This window comes from Aphelocoma coerulescens, chromosome 12, assembly GCF_041296385.1.
Source record: "Aphelocoma coerulescens isolate FSJ_1873_10779 chromosome 12, UR_Acoe_1.0, whole genome shotgun sequence".
NCBI lineage: Eukaryota > Metazoa > Chordata > Aves > Passeriformes > Corvidae > Aphelocoma > Aphelocoma coerulescens.
The window spans coordinates 3,766,783-3,790,402 of record NC_091026.1 but is presented as its reverse complement, the minus strand read 5'-3'; the positions used below and the strand labels follow the sequence as shown (position 1 = coordinate 3,790,402).

The following is a 23,620-nucleotide window of genomic DNA, read 5'->3' as shown; positions in this document are numbered from 1 at the left end:
TGCTGAAGTCCCGTGATATTGGGAAAGCTTTGTAAAAATGTAGTAAAGTCGTAAGTGGTAGAAGACCATATAGTCTTGATCTTATCCTTCCACAGCCTTAAAAACCCTCTTGCTTTCTCACTCTTTCCTCTTGGCTGTGCACCCAGACTGAGAAACTTCCTACAGTCAGCATCCATGGATGCATAGAACATTCATAGAAGAAACTGCAGCACTGCTTTTGAAGAACCTACCTCTACCCTTACTTTCAATAAATAATTTCCAAAAGATTTTATCAACTGCTTAGGTTTGCACCATCCTCAGGGCAAACTCAGCCAGCTTGGAAGTTTAAAAAAACTTCATCTGTGATTTAAACTACAGTGACAATTTTGCATCACAGCAGGGAAGTATCAAATGGTTCATTTTAACCATTTCCCGTAGGAGTTATTTTTAGAGAAAAAACAGTAATTTCCTAGATCACGTCATAAACTGATAGGATGACATGAGAAAAAAATATGCTCAATGCTCCTCCACTATTTTCAGATATTTTTCTTCAGCTGGCATTTGTGGTAATAATAATTAATAATTTTCACACCTTGCATCTTTGGCATACTTTAACATAGGCACAGGTAGATGTGTCAGTGACACACAAACATTATGATATAAAATGCACCTTTGGCAGTTTCAGCAATGATTTCTGAACATGGACAGCAATGCAATTAACAGAATATTAATTAACTGATGATAACACACTGGTGTTCAGTGATCTTCCCACAGAACAAGGCAGTTCTCGGCAGATGGGAAGAAAATCTGTCAAGAAATCAACTCCACCTTTACATTCTCCACAAATGTTACAGGAAAAGGAAAGAGGCAGAAAGAGAGACGATATAAATCCTTCAAAGAGCCTTCTCTTATTGCTTTACCTTGTACAACTACATTTGTCTAACAAAAAAAAATAGTATTTATTCCAGCTAAGATTTTCAAACTTTAAACAGCTTCTCTCTTCGGAAAATCTGCCAGGTCCCTACATTACACTTAACCAGTTTCACCAGAGGATGGCAGCCTGTTGCTACAAATAAGAAGAAAAGTAATTCTAAAGAATAAATAACAAAGACTGTTAGAGCACAGGAAGAGCCCAGTAAACGTCACAAACACTCATTAAGCAGAGGGGCCTGTTTGAGTACTAAAGTACTGTTTGAGAGCTGCTAAACCCTGCTATGTGTCTATGTCCTGCTCTACACCATTAAATTACCAAGGGATGAAATATTTTCATTTTTCCAAGTCTTCTCCCCACCTCTTTCCCTGATATCTACCTATTTAATGCAGTATTTCAAACACAGCAATACAAAGAATATTGCAGCATTAGTAGACATAGAGCAACAAACTTAATAAGATACAAAAAGTTTAAGGAATATAAGAGACTACTAAATCATTATTTTAAATTCCACCATCAGCTGTGGCAAATATACACAATGTAAATCAAAACGTACCTTCGATAAAACACATTTTCTTTCATATCATCTGGGTGCTTTCTTCTGCTGATAGACTGAGTTAAAGAAGGTGAAGAAGTGTTTATTTTATTTGTTTTTTTCAGTATTAATAGTGCCTTCCTGCTCTACAGGAATTCAGCATATCAGTCAGGAAGGAGAAGAGGACAGATGGACAGAGGAAGAGCACGGCTATTTGGATATCACTCACTGCATGACCTTATGAACAAAGAGTTGCAAAATCCTAAAAGCACAATGAAGTTTGGGCTGGATGAGCAGACAGTGAGGTGGACTGAAAACTGGCTGGAAGGCAGCAAGAGGAAAGAGGCCACGTAGTGGATTCTAGCTGGAGGTCAGGAACTGCCAGGGTAGCCCAGGGGTCAGTGCTGGCTCCAGCTCTGTTCCCCATCCTCATTAGTGATTGGGATGACAGGCTACATCACCCTCAGCCAGCTCACTGGGGACTGATAAATGACCCTCTGGGGTTATGCTGCTGGAGAAAGGGCCAACAGGAGCTCGTGCAGTTCAGCCAAAGGGAAGCCCAAAATCTTGTACCTAGTGAGGAATAACCCCATGCACTGGTGAATGATGGCTGCCCTGGAAAGCAGCTTTGCAGGAAAGGATCTGGGGATCCTGGTGGACAAGTTGAACGTGAGCCAGCAACGTGTCCTTGTGGAAGGATGGCTCAGAGTGTCCTGGGCTGCTTTAGAGGGATAAGGACAACCTCTTTGTTCCCAGTGTTGCTGTCACTGAGTTATTCCATGAGCGAAGAAGCTACAGAAGCCTGGATTCCTACGGATTTGACTTGTACAAGCCTCAGGTCCTTCCAGCTGCTCTCTACCTCACACCACAGCACCTCTGTGCTGCCAAGGGCCAGAGCCAGCCGTGTGCCAAGGGGTTACTCACAGCTCTGTCCCCTCCTGCCTTCCAGCTGCTCCTAAGCAGGAGGTTTGGAACTGTCCCTTCCCCAGCTGAAGGACCTCTCTAGAGCACTTTCCTCTGCCCAGCTGCTATTTTTCACAAGTTAATAACAAGTACAATATTTCCCTCTGTCTTGTGTCAAATTTGGTTATAATTGGTAATAAGGATTAAAAGATACTGAGTGAAAAAAGTGACAAAGGTAAAATGTTCTTTTCTTTAAAAAAATCAAGAAGGGAAAGTTTGGCTATTTTAAACATAGTAGAAATTTCCAAAATGTTAATGAGTATCCCATTAGGAATTCCTGCACCTGCATTTCGCAAAAGTGAGTGAAATGACTCAGACCAGAGCAGTTCAAAAATATAAACTACGTTGTGCAAATTTTTAACCCTTCCTGTTTGCTAAAAGCAGCAAAATATTTCAGCTATCTAAACCAGGTTGTGCATAGAAAATCTGAGTTCACTGTTAAGCAATTTTAGAATAATTTAATGTCATTTCAAAAAGCATTTACCCATGTCCTAAAAAGCAATTGCCGTTCCCTCTTGAAGATACTCATTCCATATTCATTCAATTACCAGTTAAAATATTGCACTATTTATCTAGAAAAACTATGGTACCCCACAACAGGCAAAATCAACATTAGTATTTTCATTTCATTTCGACCAGAATTTAACAGCAGCATGACAATAAAGTCAGTAAACTAAAAATAATGAAATTGTGTTCTGAAGGCTATTTTTTTTTTCTCCTTCTCTATGTTTAGAATTTAACATTGCTTCTTGGGCTTGTGTTGGGACTTTTTCCCTCCTTTCTGGGGAGACTAGAGATTTGAGAACAAAGCTGCTAATAGGAAACATATGGAAAAGTTCTGGAGTAAATGAAAATCTGACTCTAATTCCAAATGCCACGTATCACATACCACGGTCTAAATTATCTGCTAAGATAAATGCAAGATTTACTCTCCATACTCAATGAATCACGTGAGATGGAAGACAAGCTTATGTATGAAATAAACAAAAAAGCCTTTCACAATGTTTAGAAGACTTCCAAAACTAATCAATATTTTGAAGCAAGTTGGGATGTTTCTCAAAGCCCATGTGAGCCAGTAAAAAATTGGCTCAATTGAACATGCTGCCAACAGACAGCCTCGCTGCAGTTTTTCATATAAAATATGAACATTCCTACCCAAGTGAACAGTGAGGCTCTGGATTTAACCACTGTGCTGCTGTGGTTGCAGTGGGAACAGCACACAGCCAGGGCTCCTATGCACGAACACTTTCCTGTCTCAAATCCTTGTCCAGGGGAAATGTGACAACGAATGAGATTTCTGGCACAGCAGCACTATGGACTCAGTTTTGATGAGAATCTCACACATTTCCACAGGCAGCCAAGCCTTGCCCCAAACTCCCTGTGCAGCAGCAGGTAATATAACAAGCCTGGATGCACCAGAGTAACCACACATACAGAGAGCCCCTCGAGAAGTGATTCACACACCACGTTCATTGACTCATGTGCTGCCCATCACCTGCACAAAGGTTTCTATCAGAATCAGGCAGCAACACTGAAATGAAAAGTTTCTCTTCACAATTACATTTGCAGCAACTATTACGGAGTTACAGTCTCTGCTAAGAATGGAAAAAATCTTGAGCTGACAGGTTGCCAGAGGATGGAAAATTTCCAGAGGGACAGAGAGGGAGCAAGTCACAGACACAAGCATGGACTTGCCTCTTAATTCTTCAGCCGGTGTTATTTCCAAAAGCTGTTTAGACAAAGACCTATGAAAATAATTTTCTTCCAGAAACACTCTTCCCAGAATACCTTAACTCGTTTGTGGAAAACTGGCTTGCCATTCTAAAAGACACTATTTTTCCAAAATTTATATCCTATTTAGGCCACCAAGAACATCCAGTCACCATATTATCCTTCTGCTAGCTCTATCTTCTTTTATCTTCTTTCTATTCTCCAGGGTGAAACAAGGAGCAGACTGCACCAGGCACTCACAAGTCAGTAAAAAAGGCCCAATTTTTTAGCATGAAGAAACCACTTTTGTATTAACATCATGAGAAGATGCCCAGATTCAGGAAGTGACAGAATAATCTAGTATTCTGCAAAAATAGTAAAAGCAACTGTCTATACTCATTTCTCCAGCAGCAATACTGTGATGCAGCATAATTATTACTTGCTTAAGAAAAATTTAGTGATTAATAACTAGAAATTAGGAACGTCATTAAAGCTTACTTGGCTTTTCAGAATCCATATTTTTCATTTATATTTTAGGCTAATACATACAATTTCTATTTAGATGTTACCCTCCTGTAAATTAATATTCCTGATCTTGTATTTTCTCAAATACTAGATTTTGCAAGGAAAAGGATTTTTGATTTAAGTCCATTTAAAAAATGACTAACACAGAAAAAGAAAGCCAAATAACCTTCAGAAATACAGCAAAAGTAAATGTCAGTACAACAGTAAACTACTTTACCCCCATATTCCCTGACTGCATAATGCTGTCCTTTAATATGATCCAGCAGAACCATCACGTAATAGGATGAATTTTGAGATTAAAGAATCAGAGTACTTTTAGAAGCTAGTTTCTATGCAAACACCTACCTAACCTGGGCAGTAAAGGTTATGATCTCTCTGACAAACTGTGCTCCTGTATAGTGGCCTGTAAATCTGAGACATCTGCTATGACGACAGAATCTGTTGTGATGCCATACAGAAGAAAACACTTCAAACCTCACACCACCATTATCACACCCAGACCCCAAAAGCACTTTCTTAACCAACATGCCAAGAGATCCCTTGTTTTTCATGTCAGGACCACAGTTAACAATTAGCATTTAAAAACCCACGATCTTTTATTTCAGAAAAGTAGAAACTAAGTCTGATCTAAACCCCATCTTCAACATCCTTCTTAATGCTTCCATCTAACAGATAGAAGAAAAAAAAGCAGATACCCTTTATAAAAGCCCTGTATCATTATTTATGACAAAGCCACAAACAAAGTGAGTATTTTAAAAATATAAAATGTTCCTTACCATAAACTAACTACAATTCTTGGTGCTGTTTTCCTTGAGCGCGTTCCATTGGAGCACACATGTGTAAGGCAATATTTCATTACTCCTGTTTCAGGAATGCTTTGCCTTAGCAACACTGTGTTTTATGGATTCATACTGCTTCTAGTGCCTGGTGCTTAGGACAGAAAGGGTAATGTATGCTTCCCACTTGAACAGTTCCCTCCCAAAATCAGAATGCACAGGAACCTGAGAAGAGGAGAAAATGTGAGCATGGAAAACACATCTGTCAGATGTGCAACTGCTGCGCAAAGTCACTGTTCTGTCTTTCTAAAAAAGCACCTTTCCCCTCAAACATTTCACCGTGGCTAAACCCAGTATCGAGTTCAGTCATTACCAGTTCTAAACAACTGCCCCAGTCCCCATTCTGGGGCTGCTTTTACAGTACACAGACTTATTTACAAGTTTCAGCATTAAGCCAAGTGCTTGGAAAAGATGTGAAGGGAGATCTGGACAGCTGTCTCATTAAAACTGACATTTTTAAAGGGAGCTACTTCTATCAGCTCAGTTCTATTAAAGTTTAATCACTCAAAGCACTGATTTCATGCCATCCCCTCATCAAGATCCAGTTAATATTTTTTTAATAACTGATTTTTTTTTAGAACAAAAACGTTATGGGTGTTTATATTTTGACTACAAACAGCTTTAGGCATTTACTCCCCTCTTCAAAAAGTAATAGGACAAGGCAAGAGAAGGTGTCAGAAGCAAGACAGAACAAGGACACACTTGGCCAGATTACCATGGAAGGTCTGTAATGCTCAGATCAACTTTCCGTCCTTAATGAAATGGAAAGAAAAGTTGTGGCTGCTGCCCCATGCCTGGAAGTGTTCCAGACCAGGCTGGAGAAGGCTTGAAGCAACCTGGGATAGTGGATGGTGCCCCTGTCCATGGCAGGGGGTAGAACTGGATGAGCTTTCACCATTTTGTGATTCTCTGAATGCTGGTTTAAGTGTGAGCCTTACTAAAGTCTTCACCGTAAGGCCTTTTAAGGATCCCAGAACAGGTAATAGAAGAAACAACTTCCAGCCAGAGTGACTGGATCAAAATAAAGACTCCCACCCCGAGTTCTACCAAGGAGCAGCTGTGACTCACAAATTATTCAAACCATAGAGAAACTCTTTTGATTAGATTAGCTGCCATAAATCAAAAGACACATTTATTTTATATGTCAGGCACAATACAGGTGCATGCACAAGCATCGCCTCCAAAAGAGCATTAATATTAAAGACAGTCCAAACAAAATAGAGATAAAAATGGAGAGTAACTGAAGGAAATAAAGGGCAGAGAGATTATATCTTTCCTTATAAAACAATATGCCAGGATACAGAATGATGTGTAATAACACCTGGTGTTCCTGTGAAAGCTTCCAAGTCACAGATTCTGGCTGCGTAAGAATTGCACTGCAGGCCATGAAGGCAATGTGGTGCCAGCATTACAAGGTCTTGTGCTAAAAGGAGAGGATTTATTCTCTTTAAGAAAGAAGGGATAGTAAAAATTAAGAACCATTTTAAGGCTGATGTTCAGTTTCCAGACTATAGGAAAGAGCTGAGAGGCTGACTGGCAAAATCCTCTACACCACCAGGCTGGACAGCTGTATTTGCTTGAACATTTCTAGAGCAATAGGTGTTTAAGAAAAGAAATACATTCTGTAGTCATTGTAAAATCAAGGACCATCACTCTTAAACACACTCAAAAGCATAAATAGGAAGCACTTTCCATCACGTACAAGGGGAACATTTTTGCTAATGCAAAACATTTTCCTATTCATGATCATTCAGGAATGCTTTGGCAAATAGCTTAGACAACTACTCTGTATCCTTGCCTGAAAGTGCCTAAAAAAGCTTATAAACACATGATTTTCAGATTGGATACAAACCTGGGAACAATCTGAAGTTGCAGACATATTTTCTAATTCTTTTAACAAAACTGCAGGAAGTCCTTAGCTATAAACGAATGGAAGAAGCTAATGAATAAGGTATTAATATAACTTATTATGGTAGAATTCACATAATCTCTTTGAGACATCTAGCAATTTAGAGCAGTGAAATCAGCAGTTCTTCTCAAAATAAATGAGAAGCGCCTGCTTTGGAATAGACACACTCAGCTCCATTACCTTCCTCACTTTCCTCCATTCCAAAACACAGTGTTCTTTTAGTTTATTTCCAATGTTTATTAATGATTGCAAGATACCTGTCATATCCTGTGATCATTTATATAATTTTATATAAGACACAAATCAGGCAAACTAAAAGACTATGTTAAAGTTTGAGGTCCAACTGCTAATGCTGCCTCAGGAAAACGAATATACCTGTACCAGTAAACAGTGGTTGCAAAACCAGACAACTATTCCCAGAACTCCACATGGGAGGAAAACACAGCCCAAAGTCATCTATCCTGGAACAACCCAAGCAGTCTGTATAAAAATACAGAGGATAAAGCAAAGCATATTTATTAAACAAGCTATTAAATTACTAAAATCACTTAAGCATCAGCTGACAACAGCGACTCTCCTCAGCAGAGATTCATAATTCCATACAGTAGTTCAAGGGTATTTTAGAGTAACCAGACACTATTTGCTGCAGATAATATTGCTTACAACAATTTTCAACTTGTTTTATTCCAGTGTAAATTGTTTATGACTATTTGTTGCTGTGTTAGTAGAAACACTACATGATGAGGACTATTTAGATGCCTCTACTGTAGAAAGTAAAATCCATTAAAAAAAAAACAACCCTCCCAATAGAAACTTTCTAAGGTTTCTAATGAAGCAATATACTCAGAAAACTGTTACATCCCTCCTCTTCTGTCAGTCTTTCAATTATCCACTACCATAAATTGATACTGTCATACAAAAACCTCACCTATTATAACTTTGAACATGCCAGGAAACTCGATACTCTGCTTTTGCAATACCAATTGTTCCTTGCACACGTTCATGCACTCGTGTAACAGATAACCTAATGAGATCAGGCATTCCTAATGTATTGCTTCTAGATGCATAGATTCTTGTAGTGAATTCAGCCCTAAAAAAATCAGTGTATTACTGTTCATTAGTAGACGTTACTCAGTAATTTCCTATGAGGTTATATTAATTCCCATGCTACAAGGTCAATAAGCTCAACTGTTTTCAGTTGCTCAACATGTTCTTCCCAGGAGCTCTTAGCAAAACATTTAAAACAGGCTGCACAAGATGTGGATTGCCAGAGTTTTGATCTCATAATACCACCTACTGAATGGGAAATAAATAGGGACCACACAACAAGGTTCAGGTCAGAGGCAACAGAAAGCCCCACACAGGGCACAGCTCCGTCCTCCTTTGCTTTTTTAAACAGATTAGGCCTTGTCTCAGCTTGCAGGACTGTTGATATGATTTGATGGCCCCTTTTCCATAACCTTTAAAAACACACGTTCCCACAGGGACTGCTCCTGGAATGACTTTCCATTCCATGAAGAGCAGAACACCACCAAGTCTGTGAGGGCTCGGGCTGGGCTGCAGCTCTGCAAGAACAAGACCTTCAGCATCTCGGTTTGCTGAGCTCTACACTGCAATCACTGAATTTTCAGATGAGTTCTGGCACAGGATAAATAAATCCAGCAGCCACTACAGTCCCGATATTCAGTCACATCTGTCGATGGCAAGCACAGATAAGAAGCACCTTTGCAGATCATACATGGAATTCACACAGGCTGCAGGTGGCTGCTGACAGCAGTGCTGGGCTGCCAGTTAAGACCTTGAGATTGGGATGCCAAGAGCTTCTGTGCCTACAATGAAGTGCAGCCCAGCCTCGATGACACTGCCTGCAGCTGTTTCCTACTTCAGGAACCCACAGGCTTTACGAGGAACCAAATTACAACCTTCACGGTTCCTTGTTGTATCTGACTATGCACTCCCTTTTTTACTGTGCACTCAGAGGAACAAGCATCACCAATCCTTATCTAAAACACAGAATTCCTTCAAAGCTTTCAACTAAGGATTTTAAAATTTTGAGCTTGAGGCCTTTTTTCAGACATCTGCTGGCAGGGCCAGTTCTATCAAGATCATGCTTCCAACACAATCCTCAGGTCTAACTTTCACAACTTGGTTTCATCCGAGTTCTTTAAATCCTCTATAAACAAAATGCACTTTTTTCCCTCCCTTTATACTTCATATGGGCCATTTTAAGTTTTGGAAGAAAAGGAAAAAAGAACCCACCAAGAAAAACCCACCAAACACAAAGAAACCCGGAAGTCTTTTACAGTAAGACAGTGAATATAAAAGGCCAAGTAATTTATACCTTTCTTATTATCAGGGTCAGTCCTATTCACCTCAAGGCCACTGGTGATCTTTATCCCAAGAACATTTTGACTAATATTTGGAAATTTAAATGTGTTTGGTAGACCATACTCAACTAGCTAAAACCCCTTAAATTCATAAAATACTAGAACAGTCTCCTTTCTTGTGCCTTCAGCTCAGAAACAAAACTGAAAAAGCTGACAAGTCTCATAAACTGAATGCAGTTAATGGGGATGGTGAAATTCCTAAGATTTTAATTGATGAAAAGGATCCATCCAAGTTTAGCTAAAGAAAATAAATCAGCTTGAAGCCAACTCAGATTTCCAGCTTGACACACCTCCTACTTTGCATCACATCTGCAAAAATAAAATTATGAAAAAAAAAAATCACAAATCAACATTAAAAATAAGTCCTTCCAAAGCATTCTTAAAACTGAAAAACAAAACATGCTGAAAATACAGTAAATTTTCACAGCCTTTGAAACAAGAAGTCTTGCATGAAAGATACTAAATTTAATCCCCTCATTATCTGCCTTGTAAGGGAATTCCTGCCACACCACAAATGAAAATGAGGATCAAACCACACAACTTGACCGATCACAAAGTATAGACTTGTTTGTCTCCAAAACAGCTCTTGCAACAAAACAGGAACTGAGTCTTAATATATTCCATGGCTAGAGCTGCATCAGCTTCTGCAGCTCAATATGCTTCAAATCAAGAGCTTTACCACAATTTTTCAAAGGACAGACTCTTCTGTCCTGCCATCATGGATTTTTAAATGCACCATGAGATTTTAGGTCTTCTAAGAGCTTAAGAGACTTTGGGACACAATCAGTAATAGAAAACAATAGAAAAAATATCAGGTATGAAATTGGAACTCTAATTTTTATCTTTAGATAAATAGTTTTATGTATGTTTTGCTTACAACTGTTATTAGAACAAAGCTTCCAAAATATGCAACATGTTCTTTGTCTTGTGCTTAAAAAATACCCCAACTTTGCAGCAGCCAATAACATTTTAGTAACTGGTCCTAACAAACTTGCTGGGGCTTTTTTCATCTCTCATTGTGCATGTATTCTATTAATTCTTAAAAAAACCCCAAAAAACTACTGGTTTTGATTTAGTGGTACAATGTAGCTATTCAACTATTTGTGGTATTATTAATCAAGGATTATGGAGTTTTCATTTCTCTCTTTCAAACTCTCCCTTGTATTCTGTATTCTCTACATAAATACATGACTGCTTTAGTTTAGTTCCAGTATTGCCAACTCCTGCAATATCATTTTGGTCATGACTGCTGGTGCTTTTCTTTATACCCCAAATGTTAGAATTACATATGATTTATCTTCTTAAACATGTTCTTGTCCTCAATATTAAAGAAGAAACTTGAAAAGGTCAAGCAAATCATCTGCTTCATGAAGCTCAAAGACAAAAGAAATAAGCTTACTACATTTTCCAAAAAATTATGATACTTCTAAGACACTTTTTAAAAAGAATTTTTCAGAACCAGATTCTTCCTTGTGAACAGATTTTGAAACAATGTAATTCTTTTTACCAAACCAAAAGCATAACTGAATGCTTTGGATAAATCATAAACCACTTCACAAAAAAAAATTGTCCATTTTCTACATCTTTTGCATATAGGACAGTTATTTAAGTATCATACAACAGCAAAGGCAGAACTGTGCCTTCTTTCTTTAATTCCTCTTAAAACCTAAGATAAATCTTTTTCTTGAGTAAAATGGTTTATATTTCATGTCATATTTACCCTCTTCACAAGATTTATGCTCTCTCTATACAACTTAGCAAAGAAGATGTTGGAAAGTTACTGAGAATGTTGAACTTCAACACTACCACACCAACAGCACTGTATAGCACAACTCCTTTGCAGGAAGGGGACAGAACATAGACATTATGGGGATGGGGGAAGGGATAAGGAAAATGTTTTTAAGAACTTTTCTATAGCACATGCTTCCCCCTTGATTTTGGTAAGGTTAATTTTTTTTTTGCTGCTTCTTAACTTCATCCTCAGAGGACAAACCCTTTGCAGAACTGAATCACTGCGGATGAACCCACGCTATGAACTAATAACCTCTGTAATCATTTTTGAAGACTTATTATCTTTTTTTAAATGGGAGTTGGTAACACTGAAAGAATCCTGCCGATTATATTGAAGCGATTTTAACAAAAGGAGAAATTGCTTCACAGCCTTATGACACAGCATCTACAGCAAGTGATGATGTGGCACAAAGCAGTTTTTTTAAATTTTACTGGCAAATCAGAAGAGGGGCCAAGGCTATTATTTCGTGTTGCCTTCCCACAAGGCGCCTTACCACAAAATATGGCTTAGACAGACCTTTTGTTCCTCCAGCTGGGGTAGGCTATGTCTCAGATGATTTCACGAGCACAAGAACTTGCTGCTCTCTACAACTTGAACTTCTCAGACTTCCAAAGAGTAAGTTTTCTTGGTAAGCAGGAATAAAATTAACTGATTGTTATTTTTTCAGTGAAGAGTGATTCATGCATGTTATATAACATTTAGCTTTCAGCTAGTAAACTGCTTACAAATACAGTTACTGAGCTCTGAGCTCATTACAGATGGTAGACAATCAAGCTTTTAAGATTTCCTACTTTTTTTTTTTTCAACTTTATAGTTCTGTGTTTTATCATATTGTGTGCATCTGACCTGCATCTCCTGTTATCAGGTTTCACCTGACATGACTGCCTTAAAGCTAGTTAAGTTCTTAGAAATATTTCATGAAGAGGTGTCAGTGTCTCAGTGCTTTAAGACATGACCTGCAAGCCCAGCAGGACAGGTACCGTTCTACCAGTAAGATACTCAGGTACAGCCAACATATCAAAAGGTCTTCCCAAAACCAGCTTCTCTCTCTCCATAAAACCTGTGGGAGACTTTGGTACATAGTACTTCTTATTTATCATTTTGTCTGACATGATGGGAGTTCTCTTCACATTGTCTACGTGGCAAGTAGATTGATCCCATAAAGGCCTGATTGCTCAAACCGAGCACACTTTTGTGAGTTGTTCCTCCTGGTTTCTAAGGACAATTGTGGCACTGAGAACAAAAAATATTAATTGGAAATTTTGTGACATGGAGCAAAAGTGCTGAGAGAATAGAACTAGAAGGTGAAGCTCAAGTTCTGGACTGAAACCGAAGAGGGAGGAATCAAAAGGAAATGAAAAGCATGAAATAGGCACGGGGGACAGATTGGGATCTGTTCTGCAAAACCAGAAGGCAGTTGCAGGAGTTACAAACAGATTTTAGATATACAGACACCAACAGGACTGATTAGAAGATATTCTGATATACACTGCCTGAAATGTGAAACCCAGTGAATTCCTCCTGAAGCACAATTGCTTCTCAACCCAGCACAGTTTACGAGTGCAGTGCATTTATGTTCAGTGCCAGGCTGCTCTTTGTCTCTGTTAATTGCTTCATTAGTTCAGACATCCCACAGTGCTGCAGGGATATGGAGTCCCTGGCTTTGCTAAGGACCTACCCGGAGTGAAGCTCCTGACTCCCCCCCAAACTGGTTTTAAGGTTTTCATCAGTTATGACACTTGACTACATTCAAACATCAAGTTGGATGTGCAGGTTAGGCAATGCCACATGGTGACACCAGCCACTGGCACACACAGGCTGTGTCACACAGGACGAGTACAAGGATGCATTAAATTCCAAGAGCGGGTTACTACTTCTCTCCTTAGAATTCTCTCTTGTTCAGTTCATAGAATACATCATGCATTAGATAATCACCACAAGGAATATCAGAAATGACCGCTTGTCTCATCTCCTTTAATACTAAGAGTGCTCAGTAAACAAATATTGAGATTAACAAGGAAACAAGGAGTCCCTTGGGTACAAAACATATATGAAAAAAACTGAGAATATCTGTTCTTCTCTCTCTGCTTCAGGGTTCTTGTACTATACTGAGCAAAATCTCTTAATTTTTTCCATGATTTCTGTGGTTTGACCTGCAATGTAACATTTTGACTCATTGCTGTTTAAGTTGAACAGCTTGACATGATTCATGACTCTCATTCTGCCAAATAGCAGGGTTCCTTTGACTGCATAACGTGCTCTAAAATGTTAGACTGGCTTTGAGCATCAGAAATTTGACTTGTGAAATTATTTGCCTTTCACAGCATCAAGATTTCACCTCAGTAGGGTACTTGGAAGGTAAATTACTTCTCATCTATAAAGAACATATGATTTCAGAGGCAGAAGAAGGCTACACAAAATGCCACAGAACACACAATTTGCAAAGCCACAGAAATTTCTATTTTACATAATATAAAATATTTTCAAGTAATCTATTTCAATGTTCTCTTTATAGAAACAATCCTGTTATGGTATCCTTCAATATCAAGCACAGCACAGGTAGAAAGCTGTTCCTTGTTTGAAGTCAGACCAGAAACCCTCTGTTTACTTCAAGGACAGCAAATTTGTTTATGTTTTTTACGTCAAAACTTGTGTTTGCTAGTAATGTCACAGTGTTGCCAAAAAAAGGCATTATTCTACTTACTTCATTATATCTTGCTGCTTCTTAAAACTGTTGTGTTATTTATTTTATATCTATCTAATACTTAATGTTTCTTCTCATCAACAGGTCACAACATACAGATTTAAATATGGGGATTCTGAGCCAGCTATTGATCCTTTACCTCCTCCGGGCTGCTTTGGTCATTTGTCAATATGAAGACTATGATTTTGAGGATGAATATGGTGGGGAGCCAGATCATCAATTTCCATATTCTTTTAACCCAAACACCCAAATTGAAGTTCCTCCTTTTCCTTTCCCATCTGAGTGTGCCAAAGAATGCTTCTGTCCACCAGCTTTTCCCTTATCCATGTACTGTGATCACCGGAAACTCAAGACAATACCAAACATCCCCAGTCATGTCCAACAACTTTATCTGCAAAACAACAACATTGAAGCTGTGCCTACAGGACCATTCACTAATGTTACCTTCCTAAGGGAAATTAACCTCAGCTACAACAAAATTAAATTCCATATGATTGACCATGGTGTTTTTGCCAAACTTTCAAACTTAGTGCAACTGCATTTACAGCATAATGAATTAGAAGAATTTCCATTCCCTCTGCCCAGCTCTCTAGAGAGACTCCTCCTTGGTTTCAATAGAATTTCCCGGTTACCTGGAAATGCATTGGAAGGACTGCCCAACATGACTGTGCTTGACCTTTGCAATAACTTACTTGATGACTCAGTATTCAAAGAAAAGCCCTTTTCAAACATGAAAAATTTAATGCAGCTCAACTTATGCAACAACAGATTACAGACAATGCCTCCTGACCTGCCATCATCTCTTCGGCATCTTTCTCTTGAAAATAACTCCATATCACATATCCCAGAAAACTATTTCAAAAGACTTCCCCAAATCATTGCTCTAAGAATGTCCCACAATAACCTGCAGAACATTCCAATCAACACCTTTAATCTACCCAACCTTCTAGAACTTAATCTTGGCCATAACAAATTGAAACAAGTGTTCTATATTCCGAGAAGTTTGCAGCATTTGTACATTGAAGACAATGAAATTGAAAGTAGGTTGATGGTTAAATTTCATAAAAAGCAATAAACTTAGTGGACTTTGGCATTAATTGTGGGAGGAGTATGGGGAGAATATCATCCTATAGTCTCCAGGATGCAATATAAACACATCCTCAGTCATTTGAGACCAATTTGAAATTAGAGAGGATTTAATTTTTGAAGCTTATCTCTAACTGGCAACTTTTTGTAGAAGTTAATGCCAGTTTTCCATGTAACAGCTAAAATATTTTTGAAAATTACTTCTGATTTTGGCAACTGATAAAAGCATACAGAGAAAAAGAATTACAAAAATATTTCATTAACATAAAACAGTAATTACAAATTCTTTACCCACAACCTTATATTTTGCAAGCCCCCAAACTGGTATGATTGTCATTTACAAAGCTGATTTAAAACACAGAGAAGGGTTATATTACTGTGCACCACAAAAATATTTTCCATTTTAAATTTCAAAACGCAAGTTTCACTTTTGCAATAGGTCTAAAACATAACCACTTTCTGCATTTCAATTAATATTTTTCACTCTCTTACAGACATCAATATTACTGTGATGTGTCCAACTCTGGACCCATTGAACATCAACCAGTTAACCTACATACGGGTGGACCAGAACAAGCTCACGAGCCCCATCAGCACCTACGCCTTCTTCTGCTTCCCTCTCATCAGAACCATTTATTATGGAGAGCAAAATGTCACTGCCAACAGGCCAAGTCAGCTCAGAACACCGGTGTTTCGGCGGTTTCTAACGCCAGAGGAATTCCAGGAAGCAGAAGACAATCATGAAACGCTCAATCAAGAAACCGAAGAAGATCATGAAGAAGAAGACAGCTATTTTCATCCTTACTATCACTGAAGTAATCATTGGTAATAAGTGTATATGGAAACTTTTCATTAGCATGGGTTATTCGTATCTATCCTAGAACAACTGGACAGTTTGGGATATTCAAGATGCACCTGTAAACTGGAGACAGGATTTTAAATAGGTAAAAGTCCTATTATTGGTGTAGTAAAAAACATTACTAGGAACAAACAGCACTCATATGAGCATTAGATAAAAGCCTGATGCATAACCTGGGTTGATGATGGGCTCACTTTTGGGTGAGCAGCCAAAGCCAAAGAAAACTGACCTGAAAAGCTTCTGTGTTCTAAAGTGACTCAGCTGCAAAATGACTAAGATACAAATCAGTGCCATATTCAATAGGAACGAGTGATTAAGGCCAAAAATCATTCAGCTCTACATCCTACTGCTGACAGCAGAAACAAAGAGACACACTAGAGAAAAGGACCAGAGAGTAAGATTACAAAATGCTTCCTCAAGGTTCCTCCACATCTCCCAGAAGTACAAATATTTCTTCTTCCAATTTCTAACTGGACAAGGACATCACAAATAAGGAGATTCAAACCTTCCCCATACTATGTTTCAAGTGTCCTGACAAGCTGTATTATAACATTCACTTCTTTGGCTGTCCTTTAACTATCACAATCTTTCAAATGAGATTTCAGCTTCTTACTACTAACACAGGCAATAAACAATCCTTCACCAAGCTGCTGGGACCTAGGGAAAAGCATGTGCACTAACACAACTGAACCATTAGCATTTATATTTTCCCTGTGCTTCAGCCCATGTTATTTTAGGAGACACGTAGAAATGTAATGTAATCTTTTCATTTAGAATTATTCATCAAGTAGAACAGGAACAAAGAGAAGCATTGCAGGATTTTTAACTATTAATTTAGACCCTCCCTCTGCACAGCTAATACCAATCACCTGTATTCTGCTTCAAAGTAGAATCAACATTGCTTTAAGTAACCTGAAGAAAGCTTTGAGCTATGCAAATTTTTGTTATATCTTATGCCTAGAAACACATCCAGATAACTACAGGGGAAGATAACACTACAGAGCACTTCATTGCTTTTTTTTAATAACTTCTTTATTTTTCAGCACATTTTCCCTGATAGAGCTTTACTAGCTGAGAGGGGGAAAAAAAATCCTCAGTTTCAACAGCAGAATGAAATGTTTGCAAGTAATAAACCCATACATCATATTATCAACTTTGCATAATTTTATGTAGTCTTTTTAGTTGTCCTACATTTAAAGTACAATGTAATCTGATTTCTATTAGAATTTGAGAAGTTAGGCAGGTTTCATTTTTTCTCTTAGAATTTCAGTTATTTTTTAAGCCCATCTTCATATTTATGGTTTCTGATGTATCAACTGAAATATTAAGAAAATGAAAATACTTAATGACTTTTTTAAGAGAAAGATTTATTGTAAAGTTATGAATATAAACTTTAAGAATATATATAGTCTTTAAGGACAGCTGGTTGTAAGAACTTATGGGTACAAAATTTATTCTGTCGTTATTAAGTTGTGGATCTTCAGCCAAGTAACACGAGAAATCTGTTCCTCTCTCCTTCCCCTTTTTCTTACCTGCATTCTGAACAGATACAGTATTCATAGCAAAATATTTTATGGTCACCCCACAAATTCACAGTGCTACAGAATTTGTCATCTTTTTTTTCAAAAAAAATTATTAACATTTATCACCCTGAAACACCTCTGGGTTTATGAATAAGCAACAAACATACATGTGTTCATTCCTTCTTTTAAGTACACAATATCATTTATGTACAGTATATACAGAATTTAGATATATCTCTGACTTTATAGCTTTATTAATATATACATGTAGTATATTAACCTTAGGGATCCTTTCAACTATTTCCAATTTTAAGTGACTGGTGCACAAAATGCAAATCTAAAATAGAGGCTTTTTTGAAAGGCTTGCTCAGCTTTAAAAGAACACTATCCAGCTACAGTATGAATATTACATCTTTTATAACAAACTTTCTGCTTTTTACAAACATTTATGAAACAAAACAGCTTTAAAGTAGAAGTCAAGATATTGATGTTATATACATTTCTCAAACTGGAAATTATTGAAAACTTCAGAGCTGTCTTACTACACTTGACTCATTGAGGTGGAACATGAAATTTGTATTACAAATAGAACTACTATAAATACTTTTCTTTCAATTAATATTATCGTATCACCTGTAGCAAATAGGCTTTTACAGTGGACAGGGAACTAAAGACTTGGTAGCCTTAGAGAAATGAGAATTTATAATAAAGTACTGGATTAATGGGTATCTAGCTGAGTGCAATTTGCTCTGGTAACACTGGGGATGCCTTCTGTAAAAGTCATGATGTTTTTGCTTTGCAAATATCTTGGAGTTCTCTGAGGGAATCATGAAGGATGTGAAAAAGGGAGATCCTGGTCCAAACAGCCTACAAAAATTTCTAAAGGCTTTTAAGGAAATTAAGCTGCCACAGATTAGGAGGCAACGGCATGAACAAAAACAAAATAAAAGATAAGAAACAGCCTAAGAATAAATGGTCAGTTCTTACTGTGGAGGGGATCCCACTGGTGGGAGCTTTGCAAAGGGCCTGTGCTGGAATTTATTCCATTTAAAATGCTAGCAAGAGATAGGCAAACCAGGCTGTGAAGTGAGATGCCAACAATGATTGCTAAGTGACACTGAAGAATGGCTGCACAAGGACCTCAGGATGGTAAGACAGCCAGTGGAGCTCGACATTGTTCAATGAGAAGTGATGTCCAAGGAAATGATGATCTTAGTTTCACATTAAAACTAACCAAGGATGACCTCACCAGCATCACTCAGGAGGCAAGACTCAGAAGTGCTTCAGCAGCAATAGGTGTTCAGTGAAAACACTGGCTCAGTGCCCAGGAGTCATAAAAAGGAAACTCAAATGGAGAGAGTAACTAGAGACAAATGGAAAACAAGAGACATCAAGACACCACTATAAATCTGTGGCTCAGCCAGACACTAAACACAGTATTGACTTCCAAAGCCTCAGGTAGCTGGTGTAATTACATGAGGCATGATTGGAAAAGGATTAGAGCAAGGTCACCAAATGTAAGGAATGGTTTCTATATCAACAACATGGAATGCACTAGGACTCAGCAGCTCAGCAAAGAGATGGCTGAGGGGGGATACAGAAGATGCCCACAAAATTATGAGTTGCATCGTCAGCAAGGGTCTGGGGATCGACTGCTCCAGTAGAAGGGAAGGAGCCATCACATGAAGCTCACATGTCCTGTGTACCTAAGCACACAGTGGAAGCAGGAGCGTTTTTAGACACAGTGTTGAGAAAAGGCTGGAACAGTAATTGTGTTCCTTGGAAGAGATCCATTAAAGGCTGCTAAACGAAATACAGTAGGTACAGAAGTGCTGAGCTGAAAATAGCTGGAGAATGGAAGAACACTTGAAGACAGGATAGAGAGAAGGATCATACGTGATTGTCCTATTCTCAGTCTTCTCAAAGCATCGGTTTATGGGCATTGCTGGAGACAGGATATTGTACACTAATCTTTATTATTAATTCCACACCCAGTTCTATGTTCTCCCTGTCCTGATAACGTGCTGGTACTGCTCCTGCCTTGATAGAATGTCAAAACATACTTGCTTCATGTTTGCTCTGGTATTTACTTTCAGCTTATACGGTATTTCTAAAGCAGGAAATAGATTCATAAATTAAGAATTAAGCATGCCATTTATTTAATGGCAAAACCTAACAATCAAACAGCATAATGAGTTTGTTTACAACACAGTCAGAAAATACAGAAACAAAGCTTGATCTGGAATTTTGCATCTCCATGAGCAATTCAGGTAAAGCGCCGGCCCCACGAGGTTATAAAAATCAAAAGAAAGAGGAATAACAATAGTTCAAACCAACTGTATACATTTCTCCCTTTAGCCTCAGAAAAATGGGAATATTTTTGCCTTTTCTGATAAATATTTTTCACACTTTGCTTCAGTACTCTGATAATAAAAGGTCGGTGGATGAGGACAGAAACTCCTCTATAGAAAACAGATATTTTACAGTTCACATTTTCTGACTTAGTTTAACATATTCACATTCCACTTTTAAAGTATTAATCCATTTCCTTCTTTGTTTCCCAACCTGATCATTGAGAGCAATAATCACAGGCATTTCCTACCTAAAAAGCAGGAAAGGGGAACATACTATATTTTCAATCAAAAAAATATACACAGAAGAGATTTCACAATCATTTTCCAGTACTGATGCAAGAGTATGAACTATTCAGCTATAAGCCAACTTGTGTATACACTATTGCAATTTATGGAATTCCACAAATACGAACATTTTTTAATGTTTTTAACTGTTTTGCCCAAAATTTGTATTTCTAACAACCTAATTAATTTAAAAGGAAAATAAATAATAACACAGTCTTGTAATTCATTGCATCAATTCATCATCTACAGAGAAAGAAGGGGGGAAAAAAAAATAATCAACCTTCCCCTAATCTAAAAGTAAACCACAAGGAAAACAGACAAACATGAAGATGAGCCATGAACACAGAGAGTAAAAGCAGATGCTGTGAACAACATGAGGAATAGATGCCTGGAACACCAAAGTAAAATATGGATAAGGCCAATGATTCCTGGAGCCCTGACTCAAATGTCCCTGTGGACATAGTAACAGCTCTCAACAAATGGTGATACTGTCATAAGGAAGTAATGCCAATTCTGGAAGGAATTCTAAGAAACTGTAATAAATTGCAGTAGGTTGGCTTTTGTTTCAGGATATAACTGATGTCACATAGCAAAGTTCAAGAGAACATGTGTTCGACAGAGGGGTCTGGGTAAATGGACAGCACTGTTTCTCTGGTTATCATTTGTATTTGGTAACCAGAGTTTGATTTCTGTTTAATATTGTGCATGATTTTTACAATGTGCTTTATTAATTTCTAACACACTAACTGATAAAAGGAGTTTTTCTTTTTCAGAAATGCAAGAAATAAAGGTAATGTCTTCAGCCTTAAAAAATTCCAATTATAAATCGGAAACATATGGAAGGATGTTCATACAATCACTAGGTCATTTTTCAGCTGTCTCCAGTTTGCAGCTGGTGGCCCTAAGAGTGACCTAAAATAATCTAATTTACGGAGCTTTGGAAATAGTTGCAACTTTTCATAAAAATACTGGAGATGTTTATGCATAACTATTTCATCTCAGGTACTTTTTTAGTGATTCTGAACCTTGAGGAATGTTCTACGTTTTCTCTCTAGGGCATGATAATGTTTATTTTACATTAAATACCACCTCTGAACCCTCCTCCATCCCTCAAGGGTGCTGAGTTGGAATATACTTTACTTTACACAATGACTTTTCTATAGCACCACGTTCAGTCCTCAAACCAGGAGATTGCTCCCTCCTCCCTCTGGGATACCTTTAGTTCCCAGAATAAATGCTACCCCATCATCATCACTGGCATTAAACTGCCTTAAAACTATTTTTACACCCTATATCAGGACCTCAACAAAAAGCAGAAGGGAATGAAGGAGTCTGAGTATCACACACTTATGCAGCAGCAAAGAGATAAAAGTCGTTTTAGAAAGTAGAATCCCACACAAACATCAGGCAGAAAAGGCCTGTGTTTTAGAAAATAAAACTTGTGTAGAGAACTGTTCCAAAAAGTTATTTCTTTTAGGTTACAAAAGAAGAAAATAAAAATAGAACCATCGAGTTCAGTTTTAACATCACTTAATGATTTTGCCCTCTTTAACAGTCAATCTGTGTCTCACTGCTCACAGATTATTCTGTACATGTTATCAGGCTGGTGCAAGAACCATCTTTTCCTCTATAAAACCTTTTCTGTTATAATGGCTCCAATCCAGAACAGCTGGTCAACATTGTGAAGTGTTTAAATCACACTCCACACAAGAGCTATGCTAAGGAACCTCTACCATGTTACCTTCTACATGAAACAGAAATATCACACACAAAAGAAGATCCAACATTGCGCCCAGGAATCTTTAAAAGCTTTCCTAATTTGTCCTCATCTCATTCTGTCCCACACAAATTTCTGGCCAAGAGAAGACACTGACTCTTGAGCATTTTGTGTAAGTGATTCCCAGCATCCACCATAAGCACAGGTCAGCTGAGCAATAATCCATAGTACTTTTTTCCAAGAACACTTATAAACAGTAAAACTCAGAAACTACAGAAGTTGCCAATATCATCCTTTAGGGACTATGATACAAGATGAAAGCCAAGGTCTTTGAGCAGCTGCAAAATACACTTTCTTTGTCTAAATATAGAACAACCTGAGTTATTAAAAAGAATCTCAGCTTTGGTTTATTTCATAAGGACTATCTTGATGGCAACTTTATGGGACTGTTCCTAGTGCTGCCTCATAGCCTTATTAAACCCCATACCCCAGAGATAAGGCCCTATGTTTTTTCCTCCCCATTTTTCTTTTTCCAGAGATCTGCCTCCCATTGCACAACCATAAGTCTTTATATAGGCAGTGCCAGCCCCTGCTTCCATGTAATTCCTACAGGCACCTTGGAGAAGTCATTTCCAACCAGTCTTGCACAGAGGAACGTCTATCCCCTCTGTATTGACATATAAACAGCACTAAATACTTTCATTATTTCCCAGATGCTGAAGATTTAGTCGGCAACATGTATAGTTTGGATAGTTACCCTCATTTCTGTCTTGCTCTCCTATGTTTTTCCTATCTCTGCCATCCATACCCCTCCAACTTCTCATTTTTTCTCTCCTAAAAGCTCTTTATTCTTCATTGTCTAACATGACAGAAGGGAGCCTTGGAGAACAAATTTTACACCTCCTCTGTATGCAAGCCTTTTCCCCTAAAGTTAAGTTTTTCTGAAAGCAGAATCCAGAGACCAGAATCCACTCCCATCAGACTGGCTTGGGTTCTATCCACTACAAGAAAAGAAGTCTTGTGGTTCATTTACACTTTCAGCTACACTTTATATCCTTACAAAATTATAGGGAAATGTGACGACTGTTCAAATGTAAGCCACGATTTCATGTCAACAACATTAGGAAAAATAATGTTTTTAAATGCCTAACACTCCAGGTGAAAGTATTTTGTGGGGAAATCAGTCAGTGCAAATGAGATACCATGGGGAAATCAGAAAAAAACACCATGAACACATTATTAAGGCCCTCTTCAAAAACTGGAGCTCAATGAGTTAACAACACAGCAGGCTTAGGTTTCCAGAGAAGAAAGCACCTTCCAAGTACATTGATCCTTGTAACCAGAGTCCAAGCAACAGACACACATCCAATTTCCAAGCACTAACAGTGCCTAGAAAGCACTCCCTGCTTGCCAGGGTATTTCCTGTGAGCTCCCCTACTGCCAGTGCATATGAACCACATATTTCACCTCACATGATTTTGTGGTTATTTCTAGTCACTCTGAGCAGGAACAAAGCAATATTCCT

General features: G+C 38.0%; 2 protein-coding genes across 5 annotated transcripts in view; one reads left to right on the top strand and one right to left on the bottom strand.

The window, feature by feature from the left end:
• CENPP (centromere protein P) overlaps positions 1-23,620 on the bottom strand; it is a 115,166-nt gene that overhangs the window by 65,245 nt on the left and 26,301 nt on the right. Inside the window, exon 7 of one of the 4 annotated variants that reach the window (XM_069028166.1) lies at positions 17,292-17,755. The exons of the other annotated variants lie outside the window; for them this stretch is intronic. Within the exon in view, the coding sequence (XP_068884267.1) occupies positions 17,483-17,755 (273 nt within the window). The 3' untranslated portion in view covers positions 17,292-17,482. Of the gene's footprint in view, positions 1-17,291; positions 17,756-23,620 lie in introns of those variants that run through there. 4 annotated transcript variants of the gene reach the window in all.
• On the top strand, positions 11,964-16,260 carry OMD (osteomodulin). The gene is given in 4 exon segments (XM_069028142.1): positions 11,964-11,985; positions 11,988-12,195; positions 14,356-15,311; positions 15,852-16,260. Coding segments are annotated over 4 exon segments (1,506 nt in total). The 3' UTR covers positions 16,172-16,260.